Genomic DNA, 19,172 nt, shown 5'->3' on the forward strand with positions numbered 1-19,172 from the left:
TTTTTCTAAAAAAAAATGAATAATTACGTGCGAAATCGAATTGAAAGAGGTCATTCACATATTCATTTACGTGGCGTTTTATTCGGATGGCCTCAATATATTTGTTTTGTTATACTCATTGTGGCACGTGCATGCATATAGTGAATAATTTTTCATACTTTAAATTATATTATAAATAAAAATAAAGTATATAAAATCTATGAATTTGGCAGTTAAATTTATGTAAATTTGAGAAGTTGATAAGTTATTTTTCACTAAGTGTATATAATGTAAACTTTATTGTTTTTCACATGCCACAATAATTGAGTCCATTCACTTTAATCAAGAAATATTTCACCAAATTATTGTGATCTTCTTTTTCAATTATAAGAAAATGACCCTTTTACGTTTGATTTCTTTTTTTCTCGATTTGAAAATAGGCAACAATGACTTCCAACAATAGATTTTCTATTTAAAATGGTTGGATCTGTTTCGATCGAATTTGAACCAGTTATACGGTGAGTGCAATACTTTATAGTGTGATTGGTGTGCAATTCAAAAAAAGTAACAACCACACAGCAAGTGTGATACACTTGCTTTGTATTTGTTTTGGTTCGATCAAATCTGATCCGGATAAATTTTTTTCCAAAATTTCCCTCATTTATGATGAGAGTTGCTACATGGGGAGGAAAGTTACAAATATATCGTTCTTTTGAACGACTTATGTCCTGTAAAAGCTGTTTAGTATTTACAGTAAATTTTATCCTCATAAAAGATAATATTTAACAGTAACGCCTTACTGTTAATACCGTTGTACTATTTCGAATTTGGAAGATCCCCTGAGGTGTTACTTAGCATTATGCATTATATCTTGTATTGTTGTAGCACTTTTTTATTTCTTTTATATATATTTAATGAAACTTATCTTTACCCCAAAAAAGGGTAAATTATATTTTTTCATTCAAACTATGCCCCGTTTTTTCACTTTGACATTTAAATTTTTTGGTGTATTAATTTACCATCTCAACTATACAAAATTTTGAATTTTGCCATTTACAACTATTTTTCCACCAAGTTTTTTGTCAAAAAAACATTACATACAGTGCACAAGGTGATATTTAAGGATTATGTGATGTGATATTTCTCACATATGCACAATATGTGATGTTTTTCTGGCAAAAAATTAGCAAAAAAACGATCACATATAGTAAAGTGCAAATTTCACAAAGTTGATATGACAAATTGACACAAAAAAAGTTTAGATGCCAAAGTGCAAAAACAGACATAGTTCGAATGGCAAAATATAATTTCACAAAGTTGAGATGGCAAATTGAGCATATGCATTTACCTAATTAATCTTGACCAAGATTAAATGAAAAATAAAAGATAAAAAAATGAGGGAAAATAGAAAAATAGAGTTTGTTCCATGATTCACAAGATATGCTGGTTTACTTTTCTTGAAGCCATGTGAGTGCCAAATTCTCTCCATTATTATAATAATAATGTTAGCCTTGTCCTTCCATAGTAATAAAATAAAAAGTGATAAATTAAAAAATCATTTAGTGATAATATTCTAACATATATACATCCATCATAATTAACTTAATTATTTATAACCTACTTAAATGAAATATCAATATAAACAGCCATATATATATATATCAACAAAAATCCAAAGAATTTTTTTAAATATTTTCAAACGAATTTAGTTCGTCTATTGATTTTGTGTGAAAAATAAAAATATGATTCAGGTTTATGTATTTTATAATATATTTTTATGAAAAGATGTGATATGATCTCAAATTCGACACAAGATTTTCGTAAGAAAATTTTGAGTCAGAATCATCGGGTTATTCCCCAAAAAACGATGGGATGAACTGTGTTTGGATTATAATGTTGTATAATAATTTTTTTTGTGAAAAGACGTGATAAAATTTAAAAAAAAATACTTGGATCATCAAGATCTTTCATGATAGTTTTTCGTATTAAAAAAAATTGATATATTATAATATTTTTTATATATATAAAAAGACGTGATACAATGAATTTTATGAAATTTATAATTTAATCTCACAAAAAAAAACCCCAACAATATACGATCACACGAATTTGAAATAACATAGAATTAAAAAAAATCAAATTTTTTAAAATAAAATCAAACAAAGTTCTATAAAGATTAATATTTATCTTTTAATATTATAGTTGAATGCAGGGGGAAAAAAATAATGTTTGAACATGTATAATAATAGAGGGATAAAAAGTCATGGGGTGCAACATCACTTCTCACTTTAGTTTGTCTCATGTACAAAAAATAATTGCCAGCCTTTGGTCATAATCATGTAAGGTGTAGCCGGGTAACCCATCACCCATGGGGCGGTTTTGTTATTTCCTCCTTGTAAGATATGTGATGTTAGAAAGAGGATTATCAGTGTTAATTTTTCTTGTTTTATTAGTTCATGTGTGTTATATGGATTATGATGTATCCCTTGGCCTATCGAGGGAGAAATCACCAGTTGAGTACTATTGTACTATACGATTTTGTTTTATTAATAAAATTTATATTTACCCAAAAAGATATGTGATTTAGGTTCCACTTTGGTGATCCTTCCCTTTTTTTTTTTTTCTTAAAGAAAAACTTAAATCAATTGTTTCATTTATGCATCTGGACGACAATGAGTACGAGTGTTGACTTGTCCTATTCGAGGTGGATTTTGAAACTATAAATGAATTTTGAGGATTTTTGGATTTTTGTAGTTTGAAATTAGGTCTAATTCAAGTCTAGTTCAGTTAATATTTGTTTTATATATTATATATGTAGAATTATTTTATATGTATTTTTTTTTTGGATATGGTTATATTATATGTATTTATTTGTATATGGAAAATATGTGTATATTTCATCAATATTCATAAATTAATATATAAAAAAGTACTTTTGTAATCTAAACGAATGATATAAAGTAGTTTATTCTTTTATTAATTTATATTATAAAGGCGATGGAGAAAGAAGAAAATTGAAGGGAAAAATAGGGTTTTTAAATCAAGGAGAATTAAAGGATGGACACATTTTTTTAGCCTACCAAGCAAATTAACAAGCGTTTAGAAACAACAATCGCACACTGATAATTAATTGAGGGATAGTATTATATTTTGGTATTATCTATCATATAAATGTAGTTATATAGTATAAATATCTCTTAATACCATTAGAAAAGGGGAGGTGAAAACAACGAATTAAAGGGTATTTTAAAGCTATAAAGTTGTTCAAGTTTGTTTTGATCGCTTCCTAAAACTATACTTATCATTTTATCCCGTAACAACTTTTTTTGATATATCATTTCTGGTTATGGGAGAGACAATCTAAATATTGCAGTTGAACAGAGATTTTGAACAAGGAATGTGAATGCAGGTTTGGACGAGCTCGAAAAAGTTTCCAAGCACGTATTGCTAAAAGATCTTTACAATAACAGATGACCAGGCGACCTCCTCAGGGTTGATGAATGAAATGGGCAAGGACAAGTGGAGTAAGAAGGATGGGAACAAGGCCCCCGGCCCCCCAAACTTATGCTTCAGTTGATGCACGAGGCCCTTCATCAGCCAATCAATGACACCTTTGCTCATGACGCTTGAAAAGCGACTGCTCAATATTGTGAATACTACTAGTCAAAATAAAAAAAAAAAAATATTAGGATAGAAGAAACTGTTAGAAAAGGTCAACAATTCCTATGAAGCGAAAACCAAACAAGAGGGAATGAGTAGTCGATAAGAGAGGTGAAAGTGGCACAAGTGAAGTAAGCTCATGCCTTAAAACAACTTGGCGGACTATACACCATCCAGTGCCCCTTACGCTGAGATACTCACGTGGCATAGGAACAAGGCTTAGTTCGATGCTTGTCTTTGTACGAGGCATTAGCCCAAAAAGGATGAAATTTTAAAATACTACCACTTTCACAAAGATCATAGTCATGGTACGGAAGATTGCTATGATTTGAAGAATCAAATACGGAAATTGGTCCAAATAAGATCCTTGAAAGAATATGTGGACCATAGCAAACCACCCATTCAAGAACAAGTCCATAATGAAGGTACCGATACCCCCCTACAGAATAAGGATCAAATAAAAAAGAATAAACCTGACAAGGATGATATCCCCACAGTTGGGGTAGTAAGAGTTAGTTCTAGTGACCTGTATGAATAGATTCTACGGAGATTACAAATGTGCTCTTAGAGAAATTGATACTATTGCAAGTTGCCCTGTCTAGAATACAATAATGAAAACTAAGAAACAATGACATTGTTTTGAAGGATCAAGATTTGAAAAATATGTCCCTGCCTATAATGATGTTTCGGTCACCTCTACCACTATCTTGTCCACGCATTCTAACTAGTTTTAGTATAGATGTGATAAAGCTGTTGGGGAAGATCATTTTGCCTATGTTATTAGGTTCGTGTCCACAACGAGTAACACATCTGCTCATAACTTCACCTTAGGCAGACCAAGGTTCTGAGCTGTAGCATCCACCTATTTCATGAAGCTAAATTTCCCGAACTCAATGGCATTGGCTAAGAAGTATGTGACTGAGACAAGCAAGAGAATGTTATGCTAATATCTCAAAAAAGAACCCTATAGATAGAAATACGAATCAACATTATGATGTTCAAAATGTTGAGATTTTTCAAAGGTTTTCTTGAAATTCAAAGATTTGAATGAGGAAGGAAAATGGAGTTTCATTTCAATTACCTCTTTAAGCAAATCAATTCCCAATGCAGCTGTTTCAATTTTTTTTTAATAAGATTTGATTGCAATTCTGCCGTTAGTGGAGGATTAATGCTGTAACCTTCAAATTGAATTGAAGGCCATTAAGACCGTGTAATTTCTGCTTTCATTTTTGAAGAAATCACCCTCTATATAAAGCTGCATTTTTTCATTTGAGAAAACACAATTCTCAACTTCCTCTCTATTCACTCTCCCGGTGCCCTCTTTCGCTTAGGCATTCATATTCTCAAATTTTGGTATTTTAGTCTCTTGTTTCGATAAGTTTCTGAGTGTTGTTCGAGGTGTTCTTTGGTATAGTACTAAAATCGAAGAACTGTAACCGTCTTATCCTGGGAGAAATTATATTGCACCCGGTGCACTGCTGCCACGGGGCGTATACGAGACAAGTTATGCCTTAAGATTTCTGGTTATTAAATCAGGAATTCCAGGCATTGAGGTCAACACAATAGTCGAATTTCGTGATGCTGTATTCCTAGAAGATGTATTTCCTTTAAAAACAGGAATACCTTCAAATGTTTCGCTTGATGATTCACTTGCCTCCACATCTATTTTTGAACATGTGGAAAAGATGTCAAATGTGGGGGTTAGTCCTAGTAGTTCTAATCAGACTCATGAGGAGTCAGATGAACCTAGACGGAGTAAGAGAGCTAGGATTATCAAGGATTTTGGAAGTGACTTTGTCACTTACAACATTGAGGATGATCCGATAACTTTCAAAGATGCTATGGCTTCTTCAGAAGCCAAGCAGTGGAAAGAAGCTGTCAAAAGTGAGATGGACTCCATTGTTTCCAATGGAACATGGGTGCTAGTCGATCTCCCTCCGGGGTGTACTACTATTGGGTGTAAGTGGATCTTTAAAAAGAAATTGAAACCTGATGGGACCATAGATAAGTTTAAAGCCAGATTGATGGCTAAAGGGTTTAAATAAAAGGAGGGAATAGACTATTTCGATGCCTATTCTTCGGTAGCTCGATTGGCTAGAATCCGGGTGCTTATAGCACTTGCTTCGGTGTATAATCTCCCGATTCATTAGATGGAACAACTTTCTTGTATGGTGAACTCGAGGAAGAAATTTACATGGATCAGCCTGAGGGGTTTGTAGCTCATGGTAACGAGCATAAAGTTTGTAAACTTGTTAAGTCTCTATATGGACTTAAACAAGCACCCAAACAATGACATAAAAAGTTTGATAAAACTATTCTTGTATTTGGCTTCACTATAAATGAGAATGATAAGTGTATATACTGCCAGGTTAAAGGAGATAAAATGATAATTTTATGCCTGTATGTGAATGATATTTTGTTAATAGGATCATGTCTAGATATTATTACCGAAACCAAGTCATTTTTGAAAAATAAGTTTGAAATGAAGGATATGGGTGAGGCTAATGTGATTCATGGCATCAAGTTGACTCGGTCAACTGATGGAATAGCCATTTCTCAATCTCATTATGTTGAAAAGATAATTGCAAAATTTGGTTATCAAAACAGTACAATTGCTAAAACACCATATGATCCTTCTGTAGCTTTATTCAAAAATGAAAGTGGTGTTTCGGTTGCACAGCTAAGGTATTCTCAAATTATTGGGAGCTTGCAGTATCTGGCAAATGGCACGAGACCAGATATATCCTTTTCTGTCTCTAAGCTGGCTAGATACACTAGTTGTCCTAACAAAACCCATTGGGATGCTTTGGATAGAGTACTAAGGTACTTAAATGGCTCGGTGTCACTGGTCATACATTATGGCAGATTCCCTGCTGTTCTTGAGGGATATAGTGATGCTAGCTGGATAGCCAAAAACTCCGGGAGTAATGGGTGCTCAGGATACATTTTTACCTTAGGTGGGGGCGCAATCTCCTAAAAGTTTGCAAAACAGACTTTGATAACCCGGTCTACGTTTGAAGCCGAGTTATGTGCATTAGATACGACTGGTACCGAGGCAGAATGGCTATTTGTGTTGTTATCACAACTTCCCATTGTAAGTCAGCCTCTTCCCCGATTGTTGTACATTGTGATAGCCAAACCACAATAGTGAAGGTGAGGAGTCGTAAATACAATCAAAAGACTAAACGACACATCCAAGTTAGACTGAAGTCTATAAGGGCATTAGTGACAGACAGAGTAATAGGCATTGACTTTGTGGGCACAAAGGACAATGTAGCTGATCCTTTGACGAAAGGATTGAATCTGTCACAAGTTTATAAGTCCAGATTGGGGATGGGACTGAAAACCCATCAGTGATATATCTACGACGGCAACCCAACCTTTTGAGTGGAGATCCCACAAAGAAGGTTCAATGTGGTATCAACAAGTCGTAAGGGTATGTCAGAGCACCAAATAGACTGATACTTTGTATCTGGAGTCTGTCCCCTAAAATTCTGGAAGGTGCTCCTGCTGCAAGTATAGTAAGAGTTTAACTCTGAATGGGGTCAAGTCTTATAAGACGAGATGCTAGCAGTGCATCCTTGGAGACGCCCAACTAAATGAATGTCGTTGTTTGGTCGCAACTAAGGAATTGGGTTATTCCTGAAAGCATTCATGAACAGGATCAAGACACATGGCCTAAGTGTCAACCCTAAAGATCAACACAAAGCTGGTGGCTTGTTGTTACTGACAGACGTTGTCACATTTATAGGCTTAAATTCAAGGCTTAGTTCCATTTAACCTGGTGATAACTGACGTCAGATAACTTAGACAGTGGTTCAAATCGGAAGGTACCATTATTGAAAGCAAGTCATGGAAACTTGAGTTCAAATCCATGAATTTTTGTGGGGGATTGTTGAGATTTTTCAAAGGTTTTCTTGAAATTTAAAGATTTGAATAAGGAAGGAAAATGGAGTTTCATTTAAATTACCTCTTTAAGCAAATCAATTCCCAATGCAGCTGTTTCAATTTTTTTTTAATAAGATTTGATTGCAATTATGCGGTTAGTGGAGGATTAATGCTGTAACTTTCAAATTGAATTGAAGGCCATTAAGGCCATGTAATTTCTGCTTTCATTTTTGAAGAAATCACCCTCTATATAAAGCTGCATTTTTTCATTTGAGAAAACACAATTCTCAACTTCCTCTCTATTCACTCTCCCGGTGCCCTCTTTCGTTTAGGCATTCATATTCTCAAATTTTGGTATTTGAGTCTCTTGTTTCGATAAGTTTCTGAGTGTTGTTCGAGGTGTTCTTCGGTATAGTACTAAAACCGAAGAACTGTAACCGTCTTATCCTGTGAGAAATTACGTTGCACCCGGTGCACTGCTGATACGGAGCATATATTTTCTTCAAGATTGTTGGAAAAAATAATTGGTTTCAAGCAATCGAAACAATGTTTTCCAACAATGGGATTCTAGTAATGCAATAGCTAGTGGTAAGGGGTCATGTGCAACACTTTAGAGGTGAGAGGTTTTCCACTTCTGGCCGTTGGCGACGGCTCCCTTTCGTTTCCTTCTCTTTTCAACCCATCTTTGGGTTGGGGGGGGGGGGGAGCTGAAGGAGAGGTTTAACTACTTCTTCCATCTTCTTCCACTGACATATCTTGGGGGCTATCTTCCCTCGACTCAATATCCTTGGGCGCAAAAGACATACCATGGCCTTGGTGGGGAGAACAGAGGGGAGCCTCTAGCAATTAGCTATAAACTGAAAAATAACTCTTTTTACATCTCCTGCACTTGCATCTTCTATGATATGTTAGAGCACCGCCTATGTCACCTAGAGCATGGGAGGTTGAGGTGCTAGAGGTGGCAAGCCATCCTCTTTCGCCCCCAACTCTTTCTATCATCGCCAATGATCTTGGGATGACTCAAATTGATATCTTCCAAGGGGAAGCTCTCTCTCTCTCGTTCTAGTGGTGCCCCTCCTATCCCATTTCTTCATTCGCTCCATGATCTCTTGCTCAGGATTGCATTAGCATTCTCAATATCGAGATTGTAAGTTCCCACAAATGGTGCCAAATTGATATTGCATAAAAGTTAATCGTACGGAATAATCAATAGAAATACTATAAAATATTTTATTTATGAAACCAAAGTACAATTTTCCAACTTGTTTTTTTCCCAATCTCCCAAATGGGAAAATGGGAGGAAGTATTTATACTAATGTTTTAAACAACATAAGCCGATGGACTTTATGGTAATGACCCTCATCTCTTTGTAGCGAGCTATAAACTAAAACTCCATGAGGGGGAAGAGAATTTAATTTCCTTTGCCCTTCTTAATGTCTTCTATCCCTTGGATTCCGCCATCCTTTCATGGATTACGCCTTCCTTCCTTGATCCTTACTATCTATATAACTTCCTTGTTCTCCTCCTTTCCCTATTATAAAAGATTTAAACTCTCTTTATTGGGGAAGTTGACCTTGAATCCTTTCCATATCATATTGTGAATCAGCTGGAACCCCAACTGCTATTTCTCTAGGTGTATGCTGATATTGGATGCTTATAAGCATTGATTCTTATACTACGAAAAAGTTAATCATAAATCGTAGCGAAAATTATCTGTTTGTACGAATTGATCACAAACACATAACTTTTAACATCTGATGATCCTTCTATTCTATCAATTAGAAGTGAGGATCATGATATAGACAAACGTCGTATATTGATTGTAGATAAAAAGTTTGAGTGGTTTATAAATTACAATGCCTCCTCTTCCTATCGAGGCACATTTCAAACAAAACCATGAGGTTCATATGAAGCCAAATAGGATAATATCTCGCGCAGTTGAGCGACGATTAGTTACAAACTACATCATTTAACATGTCCAAAAGAACAAGTTCATGTACATCTCCCAGGTCCCTCATCTGGGGGGCTGATAAAGTCGGTGAGCATGGTACAGACAAGGAGCTCGAGTGACTTATTGGCCCTAAGATCTCCTCTCCGTAGTGAGGCACCTTTTCAGATAGACCGATCGAATCGCAAGTCAAATAAGACCAGAATCCTATTTTATGTTGCATAGAATTAGTCCTTCAGTACTACCAATCAACAATGTCTAAGTTTAGTAGTTAATGTCGAGATATCATAAATAAATTCAACATCATAAGTCGAGTTCCACCAAACGTGTGGACATTTGTGTCACTTTACATTTATTTATTATAATTTATGTTTTTTTAATTTATGAATGTATTAATTAAATTAATATATTACTCTATTTATAAAAATATTGATGTAATCATATAACAATTTAAAAAAATCCTTTAAACAATTAAATTGTCGTTTACTTTGCCGTATTAGATTGAATTACACAACAAATTCAGCCAATACTACGTAATCTTGATATGGGTAGGTTTGGACATAGAATTTAGGAGAGGGGGTATGACTCATTAATTCAGATCCCACTATCAATTATTAAGCTTAGCAGTAAGTCTTGAAATTATGACATCCATCTACCCTTTTTCTGCCTGTGATCTCTCATATTGATTAATTGTTGGGGCAGAAATTTCCAGCTGAGGAATATATCTTTCCTCACAACATTCAATGATTTTTTATTTTTTTATTTTATTTACTATTAAATTGTAATGATTCCAATCTAAAGAACTTAATAATTTTCCTTCTTTATTGCACAGCTTGACCCAATAAAGTCTTGTTTGGACTGGGCAAAGCAAATGGATGTAAGAATTTGGATTTGAGAAATTCAGAGAGAAAAATTTAATGATTTTGTGTTAAAAAAAAATTGAAATTGATTAATATTTTATTAGATATAGTTTAAATTGAGTTACTATCATAACATTTAATATTAATGACAAAATAGCATATGATAATTTTAAAGTTATCACTAAAAATATGTATTAAGTGACAACAATCTTGATTTGTCGCTGTATTATTATTAGGGACATGAATTATGGATAAAATTGTCGTTATATATAGGTAATTAGTGACAAATTATTTTTAGTGATGATCTTATGCAAACTTTTTGTTACTAATATGTTTTAACCATATTTTTTTTATAAAATAATAATCACCAGTAAAATTATAAAATACATTATTGTGAAAAATAAAAATTTATGTCATTAATTATATATTGATGGTGCCCTAGGTATTCATGTTTAAAGGCCGAACGAATTATCCAACCCAATTAATAAAAAAATCCAAGCCCAATTAAGGTAAAATCAATAGGCCAAAATGCACAAAAGCCCAAAAAGAGCAAAGGATCACTACTAGTCTAGTTGAAACTTGCTGGCGATGACCGACTTAATCTAGACCCAGTTTCAGCTCATTGGAGAGCCAACCAGCTCAACTGACATGTCAGAACTGGTCCACACATTGGATGACATGTCAACCCAAGAAACACACCAACATGAGATAAGCATGCCAACTGAAACTTTCAGGACATGGCCAATATATAACTACTTTTCCATAAATAGGCTATTTTGCTACTGATGTAACAAGTTCTTTTCCTACTTTCTGGCGCACGAATGACGTCACATATACATGGATCAATGGTATCGCATGAAACTAGATTTCCTAAGGAATCAATGCATATCCAGATTTTGCTCAAGCACCCTTATTTTTCTCATCTGACTCTTGTAAATAAGGGTATGTCCATATAAATGGATAATGGTACTTGTATTTATAGTTGATTTATTTTGTGTATGACTGAATTTTTGTTTGTAGCTTGGACACAATTGAGACCACATGAATATGAAGCTAGGGGTTCAGATTCCACCTGCGTACAGATATTAGTCAATTTTAACATTAGTTGTGTGATTAATATAATTACAGTTATTGATTAATTATAAATATTATGAGATGGTGATATATAATTGATAACTTGATTGATACAAATATTAATATAGAGATTCATAATGTAATTTTAATTAATTCATTAAGAAAATTGTCTTTTGTTTGATTTGAACGACATAAAAATTTTAAATTCATAATAATGGATTCATCGAACTTATTTGGATAAATTCGTACTACAAAGGTTTCATATTCTTCAATTTTCATTTTGAACTATATTTTGTGTCTTTGTAATAATTTAAAATTCATTTAGTATGAAGCCATTTGAAATTTATTTTTTAAATTGTTTCTTGGAATTCAAACCATTCCACCCAAATATCAGCTATGGCTGGCTACTGTCGAGGGCAAGAACAAGAGCCGTATATTCGGCCTTGGTTTTGAAGCCTACGCTTCCAGCCGGACCTACACATCATTGTCACCACCCCTACCCCCACCGTCAATGCCACAACCAAATCCAACCATGGAGGACTGCATCGGCCGCCTGGGAACGATGATGGTTGACATGATGAAGGAAATGCGGACCGGCTCCTAGGGACCGTCACAGCAGACCTCCTCCACTACCGCCCCAGCCCAGCCTCCGACAGACCTTCCGTCCACGAACGAGAATGATATGGACATCGCCAACTGGGAGGGATTAGATTAGGCTATTGTTTTTTTTTTTTAATTTTGTAATTGGATAATATTTTTTGATAAATTCATGTTTCATAATGCTTATTAAATTTTATTATTTCATATTTATTCAATTTACTAAATTCATAAATATGACTTAAATTAAACTAAATTAATTATTTATTAAATATATAAATTAAATTATTCATTAAAACTTATGAAATATATACATTGAATTATTATTAAAATTTATTATATATAAACCAGACCGTTTCAAGTACAATTACTAACAATGTTCCACAAAAGTATTCCTAAATTACAATGATCATTCCTGAAGGTATGTCAAACAATAAATACGCATAAGCACAATGAGTTCCAAAACATAATCCTAAAATAGTTACAAGAAACTGTTCCAAAATAATACCAAATCGTCCCCAATACAATTTCTAAATTTGATAAACATATAATTCCAAATACCGATTCTAAATCTTCACCATTATAAATTCCAAGAGTTTCAAAATTCTGTTAATAATATTATTAAGACCGTTCCTAAATATATCACCATCATAAATACCAAGAGTTCCAAAATTTTGTTGATAGTATTACTCTGAACGTCCCAAATACATACCAAATTATTCCATAAAATCATTTTCTAAATTTATTCCATGTGTTTCAATCAAACAAATTAACTTTTTATATTCAAATGCATTATCAAGAATAATCACGCTCAATGTGGTACAATATCCGTGCCTATTTTGGCACGATTTTTGATAAAATCAACGACGGAACACAAATCGTTCCTAATACCAGTTCAAATTATTTTTTGGTTTTCGAACCATGCCAAATTTTAAATAAAACGTTTCTAAAACCAGCCAATTTCCACATTTTTGTATAGTGATGTTAGCATCATTATACAAACTATCTCTATTTTTTAGTTATTAGGGGTAGTTTCTATAATTATACAAAAGAAGGGATGCTTTGTGTAAATAGACCATAGGTCAGAGGATGTAAATATAATTATCCCTTTAATTAATTCTCAATTAATTAAGTTCAATTCTTGAGCTCATGATATTCAATTCTTTGATTAAATATAAGCCAAATAAATTAATCTAATTTATTGATTTTTAAGCCCAAATAAGTTAATTTTAATTAAGTTGTCATAAGTCTTAATTATCAAATTAATGCTTGTGAATTCCTATCAAATGGGCTACAAATTAAATAACCATCCAATCAATTATTTTAAGTCCTTAAATTAAGTGATTTCTTTTCCATAATTAATTCAATTAATTAATTTTAATAATTCCATCATGGATTTGTGTATAATCTTTAGGTTCACTACCCAATTAGACTTAAATTTGTACCAAATTCAATTTAATTGACAACTATCATGCACAAATGAATTAAATCATATCTCATAATCACTCTTGAGTATCTTCAATCCAAGGGTACCTATTGCACGGGGTGACCATCTAGTAATCATCCACAGTATTAGAGAATAGGTGATATGAATATGTAAATTACTAGTTCTATGCAAATATTGTCCTTCCATCATGCCAATACCCCAATCAAAGTTTTAGGGCACAGAGTTGCATTTGGTCCCATCTAGAATGTCAATATCTACGTAATTTCTCTATACTCTATGTTTCTCATTTATCGACAAAGGAAAACCTTTTTCCTATTTGATCAACTATCATGGCCATGGGTTTTGGAGAACACACAACGTAGAAAATGCAGAAGATTCTTCATCATCACATGATGAGCGGCAAATCCTATCTTGAAACTCACCAACCTCCATGTATCCTTTGACTGTGTCTGAAACATAGCCCTTACAACTATAGAAGGAACCATAACTATGTTAACCATGATCAAGTCATATGTATCCTATGAACAAAGCTACCGTGGGACCTCTAGTCAAAAGATCACTTAATGACAATCAGGTTATACCGATGATATCCTGTAGGACTTCCATATGACATCTATTATGGGTCAGCTTAGTGAATTTGATAACTCCTCATCAAACACCTACTAAAGTGCACAGACATTATGTCTTTGTTTATAAAACTCGACAATTATCTTGTACACGCATCATATAGTGCAAGTTTCTAAGGAATCATGGCTGATGCCAGTCTTGAGCGATTCATCGACTTGTATCATTTTAAATCAAACCATAGGGGGTGGTTTCATGGTCGCCATTATATGCGCTACCAACCTCATAACATCATGATCTTAGGACTTCAACCAAATGCATATATATATATATATATATATATATATTGTAAAAAGAATATGATTAAAATGGCCGGAGAACAATTCTAAATTAACATTTCATTGAAAAGATCATCTAGAATAGTTTGTAAAGAGTGAAACAATTATCTTGAGAACAATAGCCAATTGCATGCATGAAAGCGATGCTTGATAAGTTGAGAGACAACAAATTGATGACATGGCTTGTTTTGATTGGTGGTGTTGCGTGTCTCCAGAGGAGGGCGGTGTTTGGAGTTGCTGGAGATCTCCAGGGAAATTTACACTTTGCTAGAACCTGCTAGCAACTTCCACTGCACAACAAATGTCTCACACTGCACCATCTCACCAATTAATTCATATTATAATAATAGTAATAAATATTTATATTTAGAGAATTTACAAAAATAAGTATTAAGTATTTATTTTGACATTAAATAATAAATAATTAACAATTAATTACATGTACTTAATTTTTTTAAATTTAAAATCACATGTTAATTACTATTAAAAAAATTTGCTCCTTTTATGTTATAAAAAATTAAGACACGAATATATCAAGTGATTTTTGCTGCGAGAAATAACAATATGCATCAGATCAGTCAAATTTAAAATTAAAATCTCGCAAATGTTGGTTATTATTTATAAAAATACTTCAAGAATTACAAACAAATTGTTGAGGAAAAAATTAAAATATTAATTTTTTATATCGAATCGGTAATTATATATTATATTAATATTTTAATAAATTAAATAATTAAATCGTAGATCAATTCAATTAATATATAAATAGTTATTAAAAACCAGCGGTACACCGCACACTCAATGTATGTTCAAAATATTTAAAACTTATAAATAATTAATATTCTTATTGATTAGTTAGTTAACGATCACGGGATAGTAGTATGAGGAAATTTAATATATATTTTAATAAATTTATTAAAAAAATACTAAAATTACTATTATGATCAAATCTTTTTGAATGAAAGAAATGAGTCAAGGGGTAAACTTGAATGTTTAAAAGTTGGTACGAACCGTTGCACGCGGTTTCTACCATCATATAAAAAAAATCTTCGGTGAGATGATAAGAAAAAAGAAATTTGTGATATTAATAAATTATAATTATAAATTACAATAAATATGAAGAAGTGGGAAAAAAATATGGAGTATTGAGCAGTTAAGAGAAAAAGAAAATATAATTGCGTTTGACCAATTTTTTTTAAAGAGAAAAAAAATAAATAAAGGGTAAATTTGGGTTTTAAAAGTTGGTACGGCACAAGATTTTCTTTTATAATATAAATAAATTATGAAATACATTATAATAAAATCACATGAGATGTGACAAATACCTTTATATATGGAGATAGCCAATCACAATTTTGATGAGATTCAAATTCATGATTTTGAAGTTGTTGACGAGACCTTGCGTTTGAAATTAATTAATTATTATTTTTTTTTAAAGTAACAATTTGATAGAAATTTATATATTTAAAATCTTTATTCTATAATTAATGATGTCAACAAAATTAAAGTAAAATAGAAGGGAAGAGTGGTTTCGAGGAAGTTACCTCTTCAGTCTTGAATTCTATATATATAGGGGGGCGTGTTGTATGTTGGATGGATATTGATCTTGATCATTAAATATATTGAATCGACGACTGGGTGCGAAGCTTTCAAAGGGAGAACCATGGATTCTTTCACGTCTTTCTTCGATGCGCAATCGTCATCTCGGAATAGCTGGAGTTATGATTCGCTCAAGAATTTCCGACAGATTTCTCCAGTTGTGCAAACTCATCTCAAGCAGGTGTTTTTCTTTTACTTTTTTTTTCTGTTTGAGTTTGTGGATTTTTTTTTCTTTTCAGGTTCTGTTTTGGTCTGAGCTTTTTTCTCGAAGGATTAATCAGATTTTGTGTGTGTTGATGTGCGTGTTGGAATTAAGAAAAAAACGAGGGAGTTAGTACCGCGGTGGATTTATGAGAGATCGTTAAGTTATTAGGTTAATTGGCTCTGCCTTTTGTGGCTGAGAAGATGTGTATTGTATCGTGTTGTTTTGAAAATTCATTTTGATTAGGTTAGAAGAGGGCCGACGGGTTTAGATTGTCTGACTTCCTTTCTTCCCGGACCCTTTTACGTCGGTGGTTGATAACAATGTGGGCTTTAGCTGTTAACGGACAAATTCATGTACGCTTTCCGTAATATCGTCTGACGTTTTCCGGGTAGTATTTGATTTGCTTGATAAAGATAGGGCCGAGAATTAATACTGGTGTTTATATCTTATGCTTATTACATCTTCTGAGTTTGTTCTTTTTTTTTTTTTTTTAAATATGTTGTCTTATTTTATTGATTCCTAATATTGAGGGCATGTTTGAGTTTCTAATTTTTTTCAGCTGATTTGTTTTATTGTAAGGTTGTTAATCTGTAGAAGAAGTATTTCCTTATTTTCAGTTTACTGTATCTTTCCATTTACAATTATAAAGATGAGAGTACAGAGAGAGGCTGATGCCTTTGGTTGCTTGATCTCAGGTTTATCTCTCGCTATGTTGTGCGCTGGTAGCATCTGCAGTTGGAGCTTACCTTCACATTCTTTGGAATATTGGGGGATTTCTGACCACTCTTGGGTGCATGGGTAGCATCATTTGGCTTCTCTCTACGCCTCCTTATGAAGAGGTATTTCTTTAATCTTATATCCATTACTTCTTGTAGCTCTATTATTTATTGTTTCTGTTTTACTGATGCTTGTCTTTGATAACCAACAGCAAAAGAGGGTGTCGCTTCTTATGGCTGCAGCACTCTTTGAAGGAGCCTCCATTGGTCCTCTGATTGAGTTAGCTGTTGACTTTGATTCAAGGTACATGTCTCTTTAGAGTACATGAGATTTTTGAAAGTTAGTTTGAATTTTTGAGCCTATTTTCCATTTCAAAACATATGGATTGTATCTCCTTTTCCTCTGGTAGTGCTTGAATTTTTGTCCTTTGAATGTTTTTATTATTGTTGACAGCCAAAATGGTTTTATGTCCTTTAGGATCCTTTTAGGAAGTGTCTTTATTTGTTGCCTCTGTTGCTGCAGTATAGGGATGTGTGTTATTCAGATTTGTTTTATCAATTTCCCGTGCTTTGGCTCCACTGAAACATTGCATTTTTATGTGAAAAACTTTTGAACTACTATCTTTGAGCACCCATTGTATGGAATGCAAACACTATCAGAAAAATAATCCATTATGAGCATACATGGTACCACTGGATGTCCTCATTATATTGAACGTGTAAAGAAAAAGCTAAGCTTTCTGCAGTATCATCTTTCTGTCACCCTGAATATGTTATATAATCTACTGTTTGGATAGCTGAAATTTTAAGTATTTACATGGTAACACCTGTCTCTTATATGTCGCTATCGGCTGGGAGTCAGTTGGAATATGTGGGACCTTTTCAGATATTATGTGGTGCCTTTTCATATATTATGTGGTACCTTAAAATATTTAGCTGTCAAGGATCTTGTTTAGGAATTCACTTTATCCCAAGTACTCAAAGATATTTGGTTTATGGTTTGGATATCCCTGTTGTCGCGTTCTTGTAAGTGCTTTTGTTGGTTTTGCTGTGGCTTTTGGTTGCGTAGGCACTCAATTTATCCTAAATATTCGTAGATAATATGGTTTATGGTTTGGTACTAGCTCTGATGTCATGAATTTTCCCTGTTGTAGCATTCTTGTTAGTGCTTTTGTCGGTTGTGCCGTGGCTTTTGGTTGTTTCTCTGCGGCTGCCATGATTGCGAGACGTCGAGAGTACTTGTACCTCGGAGCTCTGCTTTCTTCTGGTCTCTCCATCCTTTTCTGGCTGCACTTTGCTTCCTCAATTTTTGGTGGTTCCATGGCCCTTTTCAAATTTGAGGTATAAGACGTGGTTGTGAACTTGGTTATGCACAATCTGATAACTGAATTGAACACAAACGTTCTGACAACTTTTACTTCATCCTTTGTCTTGCACAGTTGTATTTTGGACTCTTGGTGTTTGTGGGCTACATAGTAGTAGATACTCAGGATATTATTGAGAAGGCACATTTTGGGGATCTGGACTATGTGAAGCATGCTCTCACCCTATTCACTGATTTCGTTGCCGTCTTTGTCCGGATTCTCATCATCATGGTGAGTTATATGCTTCTTTTGAAGATGGAAACATCTACAGTTGCATTAGTATGTTAACAGTTTCTTATTATGTTTTGCTCATTGTGAACTTGGAAACATTGCAGTTGAAGAACGCTTCTGAGAAGGAAGAGAAGAAGAAGAAGAGGAGGAACTAGATTGGGTCTTGGCAATTGGAGTTGAGAGCTAACTAGAGTGCATTTTGGAAAATAATCCTCGTCTATCAACTTAATTTCCTTCTCATTCTGACTCGTGGAATGTTGTTAAATATGGTTTTCTTCTGCGTGGGATGATGGTACATATTGTAATAGCTTTATGAAGATTTAAGTGAAGTTGATGTCAATAACGAAACATTTCCTCTACATTCTGTCTCTACTTCATTTTTACTCGTTTTGCATTTCTGTGCTCCTACGATTCTTAAAGAAGTTCTGAATTGGCTTAGAGAAAAGAGGCTCTACTTCATACACCCGAGCGCGCCATATTGTCTGTAGAAGGAATTTCAACAAAATCTTATAAGTTCTAAATATTTCTTTGTCTATTTTTTTTAAAGAGAAAATAAGATGTTTTAGATCTTATAAACTCTTTGAAAAAGAAAAAAATTAACTTCTCTAATTTTTTTTATAAAATTTTATATGCAATATAACTTAATATTCATTCTCGTGCGCAATCTGTTGCACAGCCACACACACACACTCCTCTCTCTCT

The 19,172-nt window shown here is 33.4% G+C and overlaps 1 protein-coding gene across 1 annotated transcript; it reads left to right on the forward strand.

The window, feature by feature from the left end:
• On the forward strand, window positions 15,929-18,829 carry LOC105155964 (bax inhibitor 1-like). The gene is made up of 6 exons (XM_011071963.2): window positions 15,929-16,135; window positions 16,855-16,998; window positions 17,088-17,179; window positions 18,030-18,216; window positions 18,315-18,470; window positions 18,575-18,829. The coding sequence occupies exons 1-6, from the start codon at window positions 16,019-16,021 to the stop codon at window positions 18,623-18,625; spliced, it is 747 nt and encodes a 248-aa protein (XP_011070265.1). The 5' UTR covers window positions 15,929-16,018; the 3' UTR covers window positions 18,626-18,829.

The sequence above is a fragment of the Sesamum indicum genome, linkage group LG2 (genome assembly GCF_000512975.1).
Source record: "Sesamum indicum cultivar Zhongzhi No. 13 linkage group LG2, S_indicum_v1.0, whole genome shotgun sequence".
Classification (NCBI taxonomy): Eukaryota; Viridiplantae; Streptophyta; class Magnoliopsida; order Lamiales; family Pedaliaceae; genus Sesamum; species Sesamum indicum.